Source organism: Bombus flavifrons, chromosome 2 (assembly GCF_040668555.2).
Source record: "Bombus flavifrons isolate JBK064 chromosome 2, iyBomFlav1_principal, whole genome shotgun sequence".
Lineage (NCBI taxonomy): Eukaryota > Metazoa > Arthropoda > Insecta > Hymenoptera > Apidae > Bombus > Bombus flavifrons.
In genome coordinates this window covers 13370745-13391982 of record NC_138443.1, presented here as the reverse complement: position 1 = coordinate 13391982, position 21238 = coordinate 13370745, and the positions used below count along the sequence as shown (strand labels likewise).

Genomic DNA, 21238 nt, shown 5'->3' with positions numbered 1-21238 from the left:
AAAATGTTTCACGTGTCCGTGTTTGCGAAGCGAAATTCGTCGCTGTCCGATTAACGCGCTTGCAGATGTTACGTTCTTTTTGTTGCAAAGTAAATGAACAAATTGTACGAAGCAACTGTCATTAGCGTAATTTTAACGTGTTCATTCACAGTATGATATTAACCATTATTCAGGATTGTTAAAGTGAATTAATGTGTAACTGCGTCATCCACGATTGACCATAATTATGGTAGTGACCATTGGTATAAATGAAGCTTAATAGTTGTCGAAAAAAATCGCTCGAAAATCGTGTTCATAAATCATTCTCTCGTCTCGTGTCGTGTTCATCAGGCGGAAAACAAGATCGTGTTTTAAAGAAATCGCGTGTTCCGATTACTATCAAACTTACTGTGTCACTCGCATAGGAGAAGAAAAGATTAAGATAATGTCACCAATGAGCAAGACGTTTAACGTACAAGTGTGGTACATTAAAATTGAGTCCGCTGCAACCCTCATGACATTTAAAATCCTACGTGTATATTGAGTAAAGTTGCTATATTAAATATAATTGAGCACATGCTTACATGCAATCGACATATAATCCCGTTCGCTGAAAGTTGCTCCAGGTTATCTGGTTAAATATTTTGAATACTAACAGTAACAAATCCTTTATGTGCTTTGCTTTTTTGAATAGGTAAATAACGTTTTACCTCAAAACTTTATATTCCACGAATATGCACACACAGAGTATGTGTATTGATACACACATTGATATACACATTGATATACACCTTTGTATAAGGTGTTAAAAATTTTTTATCACGGCCTTTTTTTTAAACGATTTTATGTTTTCGAAATTGATCTTGACCACGATTTTCAGTGTCAAATTGTTTTTCTATTGCATCATATAGTACTCATTAGGAGGAACAAAAGTTCTATTGTCTTAGAAAAAATGTTTGAAATTTCATTAATCCTTAGACTGATTTTATTCATATTTTAAGGTCAGATATGGCATAAAATAACGTCAGCGCTAATATCTACTTATTTGTCAACTTACAGCATCTATTACTTTAATTTTCAAACTTCTTTGATCTACATGCTTAAGTCAGATATGAAATAAATCAGGCGTGTTCAAGCGACTCTGATCGAATCTCTAAAATTTTGGTATTCTTAATATTGAGAATGTTAAAGAATGAGAATGGTAAATTGAGAATGGTAAAGTAACTGTTTCTATCCAAAAACAAGATATCTTCGAGACGGCATGAGTTTTCGTTCTAATTTTCTTAGCTTTCAACGATAAAATTTTCGTCGAACGATACAATTTATCCTATAAAGTTCTTGTACACGGCGAACCTCGTAAGAACATAGATATTCTTCAAGTATTATTCTTCTCACCGCTACGTGTGGAATTTCTACTCGACGAGCTATTATTAAACACTTAAAAGCTTATTATTAAACGATAACTTACTTTTTTCTACGTCAATGGACACGAAACCGACGAGTGGAGAATTAGAACAATTGCCGACCGTTGGGAACCACTATGCTGTGGTCTACCATTCGTTTTTCCCTCTATATACCACAGAGTAACGGATAATTTTCAACAACGAATCACCGATTTTTAACTTTATTATTTGTTATTACACCCATTATATTATATTATATATTATTATATTATATTATATCTCACTGCTACGTGTGGAATTTCTACTCGACGAGCTATTATTAAACACTTAAAAGCTTATTATTAAACGATAACTTACTTTTTTCTGCGTCAATGGATACGACAGCGGCGAATGAAGAATTAGAACGACAATTGTCGATCGTTTTGAACCACTATGTTGCGGTCTACCATTCGTTTTTCCCTCTATATACCACAGAGTAACGGATAATTTTCAACAACGAATCACCGATTTTTAACTTTATTATTTGTTATTACACCCATTATATTATATTATATATTATTATATTATATTATATCTCACTGCTACGTGTGGAATTTCTACTCGACGAGCTATTATTAAACACTTAAAAGCTTATTATTAAACGATAACTTACTTTTTTCTACGTCAATGGACACGAAACCGACGAGTGGAGAATTAGAACAATTGCCGACCGTTTTGAACCACTATGTTGCGGTCTACCATTCGTTTTTCCCTCTATATACCACAGAGTAACGGATAATTTTCAACAACGAATCACCGATTTTTAACTTTATTATTTGTTATTACACCCATTATATTATATTATATATTATTATATTATATTATATCTCACTGCTACGTGTGGAATTTCTACTCGACGAGCTATTATTAAACACTTAAAAGCTTATTATTAAACGATAACTTACTTTTTTCTACGTCAATGGACACGAAACCGACGAGTGGAGAATTAGAACAATTGCCGACCGTTTTGAACCACTATGTTGCGGTCTACCATTCGTTTTTCCCTCTATATACCACAGAGTAACGGATAATTTTCAACAACGAATCACCGATTTTTAACTTTATTATTTGTTATTACACCCATTATATTATATTATATATTATTATATTATATTATATCTCACTGCTACGTGTGGAATTTCTACTCGACGAGCTATTATTAAACACTTAAAAGCTTATTATTAAACGATAACTTACTTTTTTCTACGTCAATGGACACGAAACCGACGAGTGGAGAATTAGAACAATTGCCGACCGTTGGGAACCACTATGCTGTTGTCTACCATTCGTTTTTCCCTCTATATACCACAGAGTAACGGATAATTTTCAACAACGAATCACCGATTTTTAACTTTATTATTTGTTATTACACCCATTATATTATATTATATATTATTATATTATATTATATCTCACTGCTACGTGTGGAATTTCTACTCGACGAGCTATTATTAAACACTTAAAAGCTTATTATTAAACGATAACTAACTTTTTTCTGCGTTAATGGACACGACAGCGGCGAATGAAGAATTAGAACGACAATTGTCGATCGTTTTGAACCACTATGTTGCGGTCTACCATTCGTTTTTCCCTCTATATACCACAGAGTAACGGATAATTTTCAACAACGAATCACCGATTTTTAACTTTATTATTTGTTATTACACCCATTATATTATATTATATATTATTATATTATATTATATCTCACTGCTACGTGTGGAATTTCTACTCGACGAGCTATTATTAAACACTTAAAAGCTTATTATTAAACGATAACTTACTTTTTTCTACGTCAATGGACACAAAACCGGCGTGTGGGGAATTAGAACAACAATTGTCGATCGTTTTGAACCACTATCCTGCGGTCTACCATTCGTTTTTCCCTCTATATACCACAGAGTAACGGATAATTTTCAACAACGAATCACCGATTTTTAACTTTATTATTTGTTATTACACCCATTATATTATATTATATATTATTATATTATATTATATCTCACTGCTACGTGTGGAATTTCTACTCGACGAGCTATTATTAAACACTTAAAAGCTTATTATTAAACGATAACTTACTTTTTTCTGCGTTAATGGACACGACAGCGGCGAATGAAGAATTAGAACGACAATTGTCGATCGTTTTGAACCACTATCCTGCGGTCTACCATTCGTTTTTCCCTCTATATACCACAGAGTAACGGATAATTTTCAACAACGAATCACCGATTTTTAACTTTATTATTTGTTATTACACCCATTATATTATATTATATATTATTATATTATATTATATCTCACTGCTACGTGTGGAATTTCTACTCGACGAGCTATTATTAAACACTTAAAAGCTTATTATTAAACGATAACTTACTTTTTTCTACGTCAATGGACACGAAACCGACGAGTGGAGAATTAGAACAATTGCCGACCGTTGGGAACCACTATGCTGTGGTCTACCATTCGTTTTTCCCTCTATATACCACAGAGTAACGGATAATTTTCAACAACGAATCACCGATTTTTAACTTTATTATTTGTTATTACACCCATTATATTATATTATATATTATTATATTATATTATATCTCACTGCTACGTGTGGAATTTCTACTCGACGAGCTATTATTAAACACTTAAAAGCTTATTATTAAACGATAACTTACTTTTTTCTACGTCAATGGACACAAAACCGGCGTGTGGGGAATTAGAACAACAATTGTCGATCGTTTTGAACCACTATCCTGCGGTCTACCATTCGTTTTTCCCTCTATATACCACAGAGTAACGGATAATTTTCAACAACGAATCACCGATTTTTAACTTTATTATTTGTTATTACACCCATTATATTATATTATATATTATTATATTATATTATATCTCACTGCTACGTGTGGAATTTCTACTCGACGAGCTATTATTAAACACTTAAAAGCTTATTATTAAACGATAACTTACTTTTTTCTACGTCAATGGACACAAAACCGGCGTGTGGGGAATTAGAACAACAATTGTCGATCGTTGGGAACCACTATTCTGCGGTCTACCATTCGTTTTTCCCTCTATATACCACAGAGTAACGGATAATTTTCACCGACGGTGCACCTTTTTTTAAGCTTTATTATTTGTTATTACACCCATTATATTATATTATTACGGTGTTAATCTAGTTAATTGTTGTTTATTTATTTTTATGCTTATATTATAACGGTTTATTATATTATAATTATTATAACTATAATTATAATTTATATTATAATTATAAATTATATTATAACTGTTATTTGAAATATAATTTCGCAACATAATAAATACAATCAGTGTAAGGATTAATGAAATTTTAAACAGCTTTTTCCAAAAGAACAAGTCATTTACGATCCAGGGGTTTTCTGAGACTTCCGTTCCTCGTGATGAGTAATTTATGATGCAATAAAAAATGTTGTCCTTAAAAATTATACTTAAGATCAATTACGCGATCCATTTTGTATAATAGATCTCCATCTCCCACAGCTATAACAAGTGAGTTTTGACACTCTATACATATAGAAAACACGTATTAATTATAATTCTGACGATTAAAACACGGAACGTCAATGTGTTTATTCACTATGCCAGCACAGATAACACTTACCATTGACGAATATAATATATATTTGAAAGAATGGAAATTCCATTTAACCAACTATATGACCATACTCGGTTAAGTATCAACAGCAACTATCTATCAATCTTATGTGACTTCCTCAATAATATGGAAAGACTTTAAAAATTTTAGCCATGTGATTTGGTCCTTTAAAGCGGAGAATTTAGAAGTAATATTTTTGTAATAAAAAAATTCATAAAAAAGGTTTGTTATCATAGAACTAATGATAAAATGCCACCAAAACCTTTAAATTTACAATATTCAAAAGAAACTTGAAATCTCGTTTATTTACTCAGCAACAAAATCTGATTTATCTTCAGAGAATACCTATACAATTTTTGCGTAACTCTCTCCTTTAAACAAAACATCAAAGCGTGTTGTTCCTAGCTTCAAAGGGCTTAACTCAATTTTTTGATCAATTTTCTCTCGTTCTATACGGTCGTTTCAAAGCTTATAATTCCATTTACACCTTTGCCTTGTGTTCCATCCATAGTTCCTATGCAATTTTATTATTATCGTTCCGGAGAATCTTCGCACTTCTGCTTCGCTCGTGATATGTATTCACGTCTGTTTTGCCGTGTTGTTTCGTCTTTCAGGAACGATATGTTCGGAAATGATATGATATTGAAAACGTATAGGCCGTTAAACGAGAATGGATGGATTCAAACGGAATTAAGTGATCCCAATTTCACAGCCTTGGCGGCTGAACGCGTTTTCCTTTCGAACGCTCGCGTCGAATGGTGCTAATTTCAACAAGTACCCACGTGTTTACTATTAAATTTATTTATTTCTTTTTTATTAATTTATTATTTTTTTGGCTCGGTTACCTTCGACGTATTTTTCGTATTTCTTGAGCGATTTTTAAGGTATTATTTCCTATATTATTGAAAAAAGTAATGATTTTTAGATTACTAATAAAAGGTAGATTTAAATTTTATATAAATTTTAAGGAAATTGGCATACAGAGATGACAAATTACTGACATTCCTTTAGTATGCTATGGAAAATTTGTAAAGGTTTAAAAAATGTTGGAACACTTTGTATGGAATATATATTCTATATAGAATACGAATTCTTTCTCTTTCCTAATTATCGTTTACGTAATAAAGGTGTTTCAATTTGAATTCATTAAATGTTGTCTTAAATATTCAATTTGAAAATTCTTTGGAGAAAATCGAAGAAGATTTAGAACTATTGTTTAATCGATAAATAAATGCTTCAAGAATTGAGAACCACTGACCCAGGGGAACTCAGTTAATCGAGTAATACGAATAGTTCCGTGATATTGCAGAAGCCATTTACTGCGTTCCCCTAATATGATTACATCGATAAAGGAAGGGTCATTATTTCTTCGCTATATTTAATACGTAAAAATAAAAATCTTATATCAAAGCCAAAAAAGGAGTCTTGCTATTTTTTTTTTTTTTTTTTTTTTTTGGACCAGATCGCCATGTCATTAAATCAAGCACAATAATTAAATTAGAAAATTGAAACACCGACCAACATGAAACAGCCATCGTCAACCGAATCTTATGGACGTGTTACAGATTAGAGTGTTTCATTTACTTGAAGTGAAACGGGGATTAACTCGTTACTGCTCAGTGCCGAAGATTTATCTTCGTTCTCGCCAGTACAAAAAGAGGATTTGTGAAGTCAGAAACTTAACCGAGCGGCTTTCTCAACACATCGAAATTCGAAACTTTGCTACACACTTCTTATTCGGAGACAACGAGGAGGAAAAGATTACAAGATTCCATGAAAAGATTATGTTAGAAGAAAGCTGTTGGTGCCTATTAGTATGGTCCTTCTGTAGTATACACACGTATACATGTAATAGCTAACAGAGCTTTCAATTTATGAAAGTCGAAGAGAAGATATATTCCATTTGGTCATCGATTATATTATATTTAAATTCGTTTGTATTCGTTCTAGTTACGTCATTAATAAAACATTTTTATTAACAAGCTACCTAACAAAAAAACCTTTTTGTCATCCCAAATTGCTTCAAAAGAAAATCCCTTGTCAAACACACCATGTTCCTCGTACGAAAATCCAAAAAGGATTTTCCAAAAAGATGTATTCAGTGAACCGTGGCTCGTGGACTGGTGAGCTTGAAAAGAGATGAGGCGCTGAACCGTCAAAGTTGATATTCGACCAAGCTCTCGACCCTTCCATCTCGATAATTCCGATCAAAATTCGAATGAACCACCCAACGGAACGAGCATCAATCCCTAGAGAATCTCTTTAAGCATTCTTCAATAAGGAATCGTCGTCTTTTACCCCATTACGTTCTTCCATCACAATCTTCGTAATGATGAATGAAAAAGTAAAAGACCTTAAAACGCGACGGCGCTGTCACTTCCTAAAAGCGTCGTCTTTACATTCCTGATAGCCGCGGGCACATCCGACTGCCAGATGTACAATGCATTATGAGTGTATCATTACCATACTTTTCATGAAAAGAGCAATTTTTTTTGATAACTATACTTTGTAACAGATCTGTAATAGATCGAAATCGCTGATTTGATCCCTCTGATATCGTTGTCTTATAAGAGTCTTGCCTGGTCTTAATTGGTTCTGTTGACTCTTATCGTTGTTAAAAGTCAATTCGCTGTGTACCTTTTGTATAGAGAATTATTGTGTGGTAGAGTGTAATGTTGTAATATTTGTGGTCTTTACTTTATTAATTTTGTCATTGAGCCGCTCTTTGGTTCGTTGAGCGGTTCATGTTCCGTATTTGCTTCGCTTGGTATTTTCATAATTTTCGTAATTACAATAAAATATTTAACTTTTAATAGATTAGAGATTTAACCTCTTGCTTTATAACGTACAATATTTTTTTTTTTTTTTTTTTATATAGATTATGTGATCAATAGTTTAAGTAAGTAGTATATGTATTTACGTGACAAGCTATCATTTCAATCTATATTTAAGATTAATATTATATCGGTTTTTGTTCGTGACAACACCGAAGTATCCAATAAGTTTGAAGGGTATAATTAAGGAAGTTATGAAGCAAGAGGTTAAGAACAAATTCTGAAAGAGACACAATTAAGTAGTACTGTTCTATGTTACTTTGCAAATTACTTGTCAAGCATAAAAATAGTTTAACAGTCACTTATAGTTCCTTCCTTACCATTTCATTCATTAAATTCGTTTGATTTTGTAAACAAAATAGCTGGTCAGTTTCGTGTTTAAAATAGAATTATTTTGTCATACATCCAACAGCTTACTTTTTCTTCGTAAATATTATTAATAATTTTATCAACTTCGTATACTTCCATCCTTCATACAAGTGACAATGAATCATAAAAGTTTCATAGAAATCACAGAAATCAGGGAATAAGTATACCACTATATTTTCATATATGTATATGTATACATATTCCCCAAGTACATGATAGAATATGAACAACATTGAACAAATACAGTCAACTACAGTACCATTAGATAGAAGTACAACAGATTACAATTTTCTACGTGTCATTGATTCATCATCATCACTTTTTATATTTTTTTTAGCATATGTAAAACGAATGAAATCGATCTGACGTAATCTTACCTCGCTCTTTGAGTACAAAAAACAATTCAAATGAAATAAAGGGAAAAGAAATAGGAAAAAAACACTAACATACGAATCATCATTGCATAACTGTATGTACTCCTCGAGGTATGATTACTCAGATACAAACGATCTCTCGTTAACACGCTACATCGTACCTTCTTTCCCTGATGGCTGATGTTGATCGTTGACGTTTATAATGATCGAATTTCGTCAACGGCGCCATCTGGATCCTTATTGAAGAATTAAAATAGCCCCAACAGCATCATTAAGCCCATCATCCAGAATATTCCTTCTTCTCCAACCCTGGAGGAACTATCATCAGCGGTAATAATCAAACCAGTTTCGGTCCAATTCGAGCTCACATCATCCAGGCACTCGAACTCGCAACACCGCTCTCCAACACGAAATTTCTTGCATTTCTGTAGTAAAAAGAAATCGATCAATTGTACAGATCAATCGTCACTCGACTGCTCGAGAATTCAGGTCATCCAGAGAATAGAATAGAGACGTGGAAAAATGTAGTGCGATCATCGCAGTGGGAGGAAATAGGGGGATAGGGACCAAATGAATGAACGAGATGTTAAGGACAACTGACGATAAATTCTTCTTTTATCGAGAATTGCATGTTTGTGAATGGTTTGTGGGTGGTTAAGTGGAGAGAATTGAAGAGTTTGGAGGTGACTGAAAGAGTGTTTTGAGCAAGGTAGATTGCAGAATGGTTGCGGTAGCATTGTGTTAATTATGGGTTTGTACGTGTAATCTTTGTATATATCACTACATACGATCTAACGTATATTTTTAATAATACATCAGAGTTTTATTTATTTCATAGCTATGAATTTTATACTCTATAATCTTGATATTTTATTTCACAGAAGCGTTTGAATGTCCATACAAATTAAATGAACCAATGTATTCATTATCTTATAGAGAAGATATATTATTTTTAATCATGTTCCAATTATTTATCATGATCCTGAATTCCTATTCCGAAAATTTGAAAGGAAGTTTTGTATTTTGATTCTTTCAACGACAAAGGGACAATATTGTTTTAGTATATTTCGTCACATATATATGTATATCTATATATCCACAAAAAATGCGCTCTTGCAGGCAAACGCTCAATTCGCGTCATAGCTTTTAAACTTTGTCGCATCTCAGTCCGTTGGAAAAAGTCCTTCCTGTAGCATATTTCATTGTTGCGATCCAACAAGGTCTTTGTTTATTTCCTTCTCTTTTTTTGCTCCAATTCTCCCATTGCTTTTTCAAGGATAGTATTTCAAAGCCGTTAGTCAAGTTTATTGTAACAATAAAAGTACATTTCGGGAACAACATTTTCTGCTATGAAACAGAGTACAGTAAAGTTTGAAGGTTACATCGATTTTCGAAATTTTATAAGTTGAGGTGTATGACAGTGTCAACAGCTCTTTTGCTGTCCCCAAGCGCCAAAATTCATTCTGACTACTATTTTATGTACGTCACAGAAGTATGTCTTCATGCATCATCTTCCATGCCATTCACCAACGTGTTCTTAACATATTATCTCCTAGTAAAATATTGATGTTGAGTCAGATATCCAACTGAATAATCTTTTCGGTGTCTACTATAAGATATTTAAAACCAGGGCTCGTATACACGTGTGCTTATACGTCAGATGTAATACTTGGCACGACACCTGCTTATATTAATATTAAATTTATGCATAGTAGGATGTTCGACCTTTGTCAGAATGAAATTATAATACATACAGTTTCACCGTGAAAAAGTGAATCTTTCTAGCATGTCCACACAAATGGGCGGAACTGTGCATGCACCAAATACCTTTACGTTCGTAATTTTTTACTGAAATTTACAACTGTAGGGAAAAAATTATCTCTGATTTTTCGGATGTTAGGAATTAACAATATCGCATAACGGAATGCTGTGTTCTACATATTCTATTTTTGTTACGAAAGTGGTACAAACGAAGTCCACATAAGAACATTACAATAAAATCGGTTGAGGTTAGGTTATCGTGCAGATATCGCGGCTTTTGCGTTGGAAAGCACGCAACTGCCAGTCTCGTCGTTCCTTGTAAACGAGAGAAAGATATTGTAATCGGTCGGGATTAACATAAAACTCGTCGCATGCGACCAGATGGCCTGAATGTTGAATAAACGAGAGTAGAGCTCGTGCTACGTGATTCTAACCGTTTAGGCGGAAACTAATGATTGTAACCGGAGCCGAGATATATGCCAATATTACTTTGCTCGACAAAGCGTATGAGGTGAGGAGAGAATCGCGATAGGGTAGAACAAGAGACAAAGATTCTCTACGTAAAGCAAGTCTGTCAACTAGATAGAGATTCTATAGCTATAACTACAGTGAATCCATATTCTGGCGAATTGTTGTTTCACAAATGAAGCTTCCGAAGAACGGGATTCATACAATATAACTACTGTTGTAAGAATATATATTTGATATATATATATATAAATATATATATATTTGATTCTTCTACCGCATTTGTCAGAATGTTATTTTATCAAAAAAACCCATCCTCTGTAATCATAGTTTAACGAGGCATAGTTAATAGAAGAAGTAGAACGTTAAGTGGGGATGATTTAATCACAGTTAAATAAATAAATCTCTATATTGGACTCTTTAGTTAAAATGTCCTACGTTTTATTTGCGTCATTTTTTTTCTTCATCCAATTTAAAATATTTAAATAACAATAACCTATACAATATAATTTTATGTAAAAAAATTGATTATACTATATTTATTGCAAATATTTAACATTTTTGTGTACATAGAAAATTTAAATTATACTTCGCTTGAGAACATAAATTCTAATTGCTTTCCTAACATGTACTAATAATTATTGATCAAAATAGAAAGAGCTGGAGGACTAAGAAGATTACTTAGCATCTTATATTCCTGGCAAGGCTCGAACGTTTTATCTTCCTTTAAATTTTCCTGAGTTTCCATTTCTCTGACTTGCTATTTTAGTTAGCTCAGTATACGAGCTATACATAGGTATGTATAGTGTCATGATCGCGACAGTCGTAAGTTACCCACACTTTATCGTCTGTAAACTATTTATAAAAGAAGAACAAATTACATGTTAGAACTTTCATTCAAGTTACCAATCCAAATAAATTTAAGTAAAAAAAAAAGACCTAATGCAGCGGTTTCAACTTAAACATACCCAACAGTTATTTATGAATAAATAGCATAGATCTTTTAGTAATATGAAATTCGCGATATTTATTCAAATATTTATATTTACAGTGCGCCATCAGCAAAAGAAAACGTGTTTATCGAAACGTACGCTATCGATTTTATGCTTTTGCCACGCAAACACGGAAATTGCGACTCAAAATTGAATTCGCACTGCAAAGCGTTGACGTTACAACGTCAATTACATACTTCAAAAGCACTGAAGGTATCACACGGAATCAGAGAGATTCTGTGAGAAGTTAAACGCATAATCACCCTGTTGGGAATAGGATTGCTTTGATTCGAGCTCAAACATAGGAAAACCTGAAAGAATTTTTCGCGGATTTTCCTTCTTCTCTACATTGGATTTTATACAAAACGACTTTAACCTTTTCCAGGAAATACGGAAATAAGGATTTTAGATAGAGAGATTTATCTGAGAAGAAATGGATAGAAAACGTAGAACCAGATCTTGTTGGTTGAAAGACTTTTTCTTTTCGCAGAGATTCAAGTTTTAAAGAACGATCGAATATGTGTGCACTTGACTTACACGTGAAGTTGTCATTTAAAAAAATTGTTGCATTTAAAAGGATAAATATTAATTTAAATTTAATGAAATTGTTAGTTCAATTATCTTAAGTTTACAGATATGTAGGTGTAACATTTACATATTGAAAATCAGTCAGCAATATTAATTAACACACCTAGTCAAGCGCACACGTACCTTAAAACCATGCTTCAAAATCGATATTGCCCGAAACAATGCATCGTTCAGCGCTTCCAATTTATTTTCGCACGAAGAATCAGTCCATTCATTGTTACCATCACCATCTCTACCGTAATCTATATTACTCGAATAAATTCTATATCTTGATTGGAAAATCACATATTTTAACGAACTTCCTTATTATTTTGTTTTTTTTTTATTATTAAAATTGGCAATTTCCATAATGTTCTATAGCTTGACAATAGACTGATTCTGTAGTAAAATAATTATAGAAAAAGCAAACTATTTAAGAAAAAATTACCACCTTCGAGTAATAAATTATAGAAATTTAGTAATGTAATATAAAACTTAAAAATAATCTATTACACGTAACAAAAAAAAAAGATTTCTTCAGAAACGGTAACTCAAAAAATACAGCCGTTGCAGAAACATAGTTTTACAAAGAGAAGAATCTCGCTAGGAACTCGACGATGTCACATCGAGCGAAAATTCAATAAAGCGATTACGAACCATATTACCAGCGGCAATCGTGTTACGGCAATTCGTAAATAAGTTAGTCTTCTATTTGCAGAAACGTCTCTGGCAATATCGTCACACTTTTGATTACGTCAGCGCTATCAAATGGTCTTGGAAGAAAGTTTTCCATTACGTACTTTTGCCCATGGCGTCGTTCCAACAAATAAATTCGAGTTCTGAGTCGTTTTCTCTCGTATCACGACTTTATAACGGTGTTTCTTTAAACTTTAAACGATCGTAATGAATACATTTACGGACGATGATTGATATCTGGTTTGGCTTAAAGCTTCAACTAATTAGTGCCCCAGTTACTTTGGACGTTATGAAATGTTGTATAACCAAGGACTTATCTTCTCTTTTGGTAGTTGCATAAGAGAAGACTGAGCTATTGAAACGCTCAAATAGATTAGCTGATTCGCTTAATGTATTTTTACTTCCGACGAGCTAAACAAAAGCAGAGAGTACATAAGGAATAATACAGAAATGTCAAACGTATACAGAAATAGATTTCGTAAAAGCATTAGCACGTAACATGTCCTTATAATTCTATTTATGTATAGTAAAATAGCTTGTACCCATTTTCATAAATTATAACTGACATTTAGAAGCATTCATGTAGATATATAACTCACGTTAATTAATAATTTAATAATACGTCATGAAACGTATCATTTTCGTTTCTTCCTTTGTTTCGTTATACACGAGAACAAATTTGTAAATAAAGATATATAATCAACGATAACATATGGCGACGAGTATAATAACTGTCGGCAAAGGAGGATGTCGGTGAAATGATTGCGGGTGATTTCAGTGTATCGGTAAATAAGCTTTGATAGACGTTGCTGGCGAACTCGGTGTCGGTGAAATCGAGTCGATGAAATGATTGTCGGTGATTTAAAGATAACCCAATTTATTGATCTGTCTCCCCTTCATGGAATTGTACGTCTCTCTATAAAACATATTCTACCTCGGAGGGCTGAAAAATTTAACTTAGTCACACTAGACTGGATTGTAAGTAAGAAAATTGAAATGCAAAATGCACGTGTGAGCGCAATGGTTTAGATGGAAAGTTCGATAGGGCAATTATGTATATTAGCTTGAAAGAAAGCTCGTGGTGTCGCATGCAACACGTAATTTCCCTCGCTGAAATAATCCTATTACAACGATACGATTTAAAATTTTCCTTAACAGACCTCGCAATGTAATTCTTCTTCTATAACTTTTTATTCGGTCTGAAACACGAGAGTTTCGAAGCCTTACAGAGTCTCGCGAATCTAAAAGTCAAGTTTCAACGTATTTTCGCTTCTTATTTTATAATACTGAAGACATTAAAGGTGTTAATGGTTATTGTCTCACTACATCAAACAAGTACTTACGTAAGACGAATGGAAATGGAAACAGCCGAGAATAATTGAGAATAATTCGAATACGTACCAGGCGACAATACAACTTCTCGCGAACCGTAATTGATTCGCAGAAGTGAATTGCTGCTTCTCGCGATTAGCAAAGTGTTTCGCAAAGAAAAAAAAAAAGAAAAATGGTATTGGAAGGATAGGAAAAAAGCGGTGGCTTACATCAAGCAATCTTTATCCCGGTAATACATTTATTATTCAATTCGTTCATTTTTTATCGCGTAACAGACATTGGGATAACTGACAGAACGAGCGTATAAATCTTGCATCGCTCGACCTGACTTCTCCCGATGGAAAAATATTTATTGGCCTGGAATCGTGCATCGCTAATTAGTAAAAAAGTAATAAGCAAGAAATTAATCACACTACCGGATTGGTATTTCTATTTTATTAGAGATTAATTAACCTGAATAAACCAACAAAAAATTATTGAAAGTCAATCGAAATTAAATCACTTTTTCAAACAGGCTATAAATAGCCAAATAATATTTGCAGTAATAAACTTCACTTTCGAATAAAGTATACGCTCTATAAATTGTAAGTTTATAATTTCGTTATTATATGATTTTTCTTCTTCTAAACTGAATTCAGGGAGCTTTCAATCCAATTACATACTTCATTAGTTTATGAATTATATTCGTTACCATACGTACAAAAAGAAAGTTGACTGATTTAAAAATTCAAAGGATAGAACTTCCAAGCTCACGATTGGAAACAGATTCAGTTCAATGGTTTAATTTGCCATTTAATTGAATTCTCTGCCAATTTCAGCGAACTGTGGGCTTTGGAAGTGTCCCGCATTCAAAGGCAAGACTTCCTCCATCTTCCTCTTTCTTTCAGTTTCAACCTCAAGTAATTGACCTGTTAATTCGACGTTATATTTACATGCTCGCAAGGGATTCAGACGACTTCGTTGCATTAAATTCGCAATTCAGCCAACACGAATGTCTCAATCAATGTGCAGTTTGAAACAAATAAAAGATAATTAATATTTCAATATAACGATCGATATGTTCAATGAAGAAAAATTTATGAATTTTTGGAAACGTCTCCTAGTACATTTAACATTTTTATTATAAAAGCTTATGATTGATTTATACATCTATTGAAAATGATTTATACAGCTATGAGTCTCGTTTTATCATATTATAAAAGGATGAATGAATTTTTCCTAATAAATGTAACTTCATACAAAATGTTGTTTAAAAAATTTAGTTTTTATTCTCATTAAATTAATTTAATACCAGAATATGTAATTTTAATCGTTATCAAAATTTTATGTCAAATGCGTTCATAGATACATATATAAATAAATGTCTAATCCTATGTATTTATTTAAACTGAAATCTTAACTCAAATATTTATTAACAATATTCTGACGAATATGTAATGAAAGATAAAAGCAACTTTATTTTTCTTATAGGATGTCTCATGTTTCTTATTCATTTTATGTTGTCAGCGCGTAACTACCTATCAGCCGCATGAATGCCAGGTTTTACTACTCAGATGCGAAGAGACATAGATGCAAGTATACGCTACCTCGCGTGGAAAAACGTTAGATACATTAACCAGAAGGAACACTATATCCAATACATATAAAAGTCATAGCGTAGCTATTTATACATACGGAATATAATCGCGTGGAAAAACGTTAGATACATTAACCAGAAGGAACACTATATCCAATACATATAAAAGTCATAGCGTAGCTATTTATACATACGAAATATTTCTCTTTGTATGAAATATTCTTTCTTCTGAATTCTCATTATAAATGTACGTCCATTTCCTACCTTAAAGTATGTCTCTGCTTTGAAAACCTCTATTTAAATATAACGATTAACAAAATATTATTAGAGAAATATTAAAACGAGACGCTGAAAGAACCTTTTAACAAAGAACAAATGATTATTTCAACTCTAATTCTGTTAAATTTGAAATGAATCATTTATAAACCGAACTAGAGTATAAAATTTTATTTCGTAAAAATCGTGAAGTTGAAAGTTGGGAACGAATAACAAATGAGTAACCTAGTTTCATTAAAAGGCACGTGTACGCCGATCCGTGTAATAACTTTGACACTCCAATTATTATAAAGTATGTATCCTTAGGGGATTTTTTGCGCGAACGCAAGATACTTTTCATACGTGCAACTGAATAAGTGGAACGTGATTTTCAATATTTCTTCTTGTAGAACTTATAACAACGTAACTGTTTCGCGAATATTTTCGCTAACACTTTTACAACGATGTGTAAAGTCTTCTTTTCTAATTAATCATTTCAGCATTTCTCTGAACAGTTTCGTTGCGATTAGAAAATATACAAAGCTTACGACGTGCTTGTTTAAAAATATTTATACGGAACAAGACTTCGAATTTGTCAGATCAATCGCGATCTCAGCAGATATTAATTAATTTGTCCTAATGAACGAATAAATTAAACGGCTCGTAACAAAAATTGTCCCTGTCCATGTTTGTCTTTCTAAAACTAAATCAAGGCGAGTTAGATGAGTCGCTGTGTACCCTATTCGCGTAGCATGTGCTTTAACGACCAGCGTACAAGCGTTAACGGTGTACTTCAGTTTCTCATGGTTGTGTGAAGTGTTTCTCTTTGAATGAGCATATACTCACAAGGGGTGGTGCACAGAAGATTGCCTGGCACCACTTCGGCTCCGAATGATAGCAGACGCAGAGATTGCAAACCGCAGGTCCCGGCACATACATGAGACCATGTTGAACGATTTTTCCTTGGAAATCAGTACAATCCTCCTCTAAAGCGTCTGAAAACGATTCCCAGCTTGAATATCTTTGACATTCGACGGTCGTACGCGTAGTTACGTTAACCGTTTTAGCGCCACACAGCGCGATCGTGCTGTTTGCGTAGTGCGGTGAACTGTGTCACGATGTTTGGTTACGATTGTGAATTCGCAACGCGCTCGGTCCCGAACATAGCTCGTCGCGAGTCATATCGGAGTTTCCTCTCGAAATTACTTTTTTTTTCAAATAATCCTAAACCAAATAAAAAAAAAACTAATGTATAAATTACCTCTTGAATTGGAAAAACAAATCCTACATTATAGAATGTTATCACAACAAAACGTATAACAAAACGTAAAGCACGAATATTTGGCAAACTTTTGAGTGTTTAGTATAACGTTTCTGATACAACTGATGAAATGAAGCGCGAGCGCGTTGAGCGGTATGTTTCGACGAAAAAAAGGAGCAGTGCAATCGTGTTGATCGGCACTTCTCGTAAATAAATAAACGAAGCGCTATTGTGTTGCATGGTACAATCCGATACGGATTTTTAGAACACCCCTGATACTGAAACGGTTAATAACGTTACGAAAACGATCGTACCAGGAAATTTTTGTTCAACGGATCCGCATTGCGGCTGCCACGGTGCTTCTACGTTGTATCGATGCTTCATCGATGCTATTAAAGCACCATTGAAATAGGATATTCGATTTCTTACGCGGGGAGAGAGTTTTTATATCTTGTTTACTGTTTTACTTCACAGGTGTACCTTTACAGTATACGTTAGAACTTGAAATCGAGCTATCTGAGTTAAAGTAGCTCGAAACTTAAAATGACGTTTAAAGGATATAGGAATAATAGAAGGTTCGTTTAAAATTCAAAAGTGTATATACGTACATATACATTTCAATAAAAATAGCAGATAATCTCAAGTAAAAAAAATTGATTCGCGCTAGTAAAATGGTTTCAAAATACTTGTCAAAAGTCAAACGACTTGACTAATTAAAAATGGATGTAAGAGCTTAAAGGACAAGGGCATATAAGAGTATCAATTAAGTAACGAATTCACAGTGACAAAGAGGTTTCCAGTTGCTCGAATTCAAATAAATCGATTAATTTGAACGAAACTTTAGATGCACGAGAAGCGACACGCGTCCTCAAGCGCTACGAAAGTTCTACTCGGATGAATGAAAACTTTTGTCTGACCCGGTGTGTATACACAAGATACGCGAATCTCGAGTGCAGCTTGTATTAATTAAAATAATTGGTTGGTTTGATCAAATTAATCGATTTAAGCAAATCGCTTTGAGTCCAATTACCGGATGTCATCGATGCTACGTTGAAATGGCGAAGACCATCCAAGTAATTGATGTCCTCTGTAATTATTTGTTAATCGCGCGCGGAATCAGAACGATTCGACCTCGTTCCAAAGCAAATCGTCACTAGGGTAGAGACGGGAATTAATAATTCTCGCGTCAATTGTTCGATCGTGTTCACAAATTCAAATACGGTTGAGTGGCGGAAACCATTTATAACACGTCCCGTACCGCGTAGGTCGCATACACGTCTTAGGATGTATTTTCGTACTTCCTCGCGTATATTCTCTATGTTAGATATACCATAAAATATTTCGTGAAATCGCGTATTCGTGTCTAATGTCAGGAATTCTGTCTCTTTCCATAGGTCTGCATTTTCCATATTATCTATTTTCCTTATCAGTAAGCATTCTCACAATTTGTGATTAATACTGCTCGTACAAGAACGTTAAGTTTTTCACGTTGCAAGATTTCACGTGAAATAATAATGCCTATATATTGACTAACTTATTAATTAATCAAATCCGTGTATATCAAGTTTCTTATCATCTAGTACTTTCGTGTAACTACAGAAATTTGATGCAATATAAAACTTGATAAAAAAAGCAATTCATTAGGAAATGAGGATAATGATGCAAATATTTTTTGTAGCCATTATATAAGATTTCGATCGCATAATTAATCAGTATCAACTTACCACTCTTTAACGGAAGGATAAGAAGAAGGACGGCGTGCACACAGAACGTCATCACGAGCATTTTCAAGTAGAAGCTCGAAATGCCCATCATGGTCCTCGAATGTTGGTCGCAAAAGATCAAAGGATGATATCCGCACTACGGAAAATAGACGAAAAGCAGCTATTTCAACAACCACTGTGTAGGCACTGCAGTAGCCAGGAATATTGTATCTGCGACAGAAATCAGAATACACTCGTTTTCACATGGTTGGATCAATTTCGCGTGGGACTAACCTGATTGAACCTAACGCGGGATAATTGCCCAACTTACGACCTTAACCAGCCCGCTTGATTCTCTGTAAATGCTTGAAATTGACGCTTGGATTCTTTCCAGATTAACAAGCTTTGCCCCCCCCCCTCTCTCTCTCTCTATTTTCTTAGATCGACTTAGACTGCCACAACATATTATCTTTCTTCTTTTCTTTTATTTTGATCTTTTAAAGCTCTAAATTGCTGGCTATTATAGTTTGTACACTCAATTACTCTGTAAGTCATAAGTACATGTTTTACAACGTTATTTTTCCCTTTTCAGTTAAATCCCACAAAACCCAGAAATATATTTTCAACGTGTTTTACCGCGTCCCTGGCAAAGACCTCAAAAACGAGTTGCGGCACAATTTAAAGCGACAAATAGCACAGCGCGTCTCGTTGTGGCAACACACGCTTCGTCAGCTTTTTAAAAGCGCTCTCCGTCTGCTTTTTCCTCTTTTCCCTGCCTTTTCGTTTTTTCTTAACGAGTAAAACCGTTGTCGCGGGGACGAGAGCACAGAAATGACGTACTAGCAATTCTGTTTTGTGATAATACAAGCAGCTCGGTTTCAGTGAATTAAACTTGGCCCCAAGCTTCCAATTATCCCTTTCTTCCTTTCCTTTATTCTCCCCTTTTATATCGGTTTTGAGGTTTTCTAAATTTCCATCACAATAAACCATGGCTTTTCTCAATTTTATATGTTAGCCAATGATTCATGGCAAAAGCATCGACTGTAAAAATATTTGTAGTTGCAATAGCAGCAAGTATGTTTTTTCAAATAGAAAATATTGGAAGCGTACTCGCTGGCAAAACAGTTCATGAATAGCTGTCCTCTGCTTGTTATTTGTTTCGATACTGATAGCAAACAAATTCATGAAACATACTGGTATCGCATAAAATGAACGTAAAAGCTTTGCGTACACTTGAGAGTTGAACTTTGGCTATTATACGTATATTATATATATACACACAATTATATATATAGAAAATTCCTTAGAACTTTGAGCTTAATAACATATCAAAATCATTAACATTAAGAAGGTGAACTTTACTTACCAAATTTTCTTCCGTCAAATAATACATAAAAATTGAAAAAAATAATGTAAGTAGTTTTGACTTTCTTTTGTATTATAATTTGAATCACTCGATTTATCCGACTGACGATGGCCAATCAGTAATCTCAATTTATACGTATTCGCATCGCATGGAATAGATCACACTAGGGATTTTCAAAAGTCGATGGAATATTGATAGCGATTAATTATTTACAGGTGTATTCTGTACGGTTAAAGCAGCCACCTGATGAATTATCGAGTTCCAGGAATGTGAGCGGTAAACAGGATTGCGGCTATGAATGATTCTCTAATGTGTATATTAGAGATGAATTTGATAATTTATCCTCATAGTATGCAATAAGCTTTTAAGTAGAAATCATAATTAACCATTTCTGTTTACTGAATGCGAAAAGTAAATAAATCGATACATCTAAATCAATATTCTCCAATGTGTATATTAGAGATGAATTTGATCATTTATCCTCATAGTATGCAATACTACGCTTTTAAGTAGAAATCATAATTAACAATTTCTGTTTGAATGCGAAAAGTAAATAAATTGATAAATCTAAATCAATATTACAATTTCTTAACATTTTTATCAAATATTTTAGCACTGTAGAAGTGTCGTAGTAG

The 21238-nt window shown here is 33.4% G+C and overlaps 2 protein-coding genes across 5 annotated transcripts in view; one reads left to right on the top strand and one right to left on the bottom strand.

The window, feature by feature from the left end:
• Nucleotides 1–21238, top strand: part of LOC138189705 (katanin p60 ATPase-containing subunit A-like 2) — a 138730-nt gene that overhangs the window by 107227 nt on the left and 10265 nt on the right. The gene's annotated exons all lie outside the window — the stretch shown is intronic.
• LOC138189711 (uncharacterized) lies at nt 8794–19349 on the bottom strand. The gene is made up of 3 exons (XM_069131841.1): nt 19259–19349; nt 17120–17268; nt 8794–9051 (listed from the first exon to the last, which is right to left on the bottom strand). The coding sequence occupies exons 1-3, from the start codon at nt 19347–19349 to the stop codon at nt 8875–8877; spliced, it is 417 nt and encodes a 138-aa protein (XP_068987942.1). The 3' UTR covers nt 8794–8874.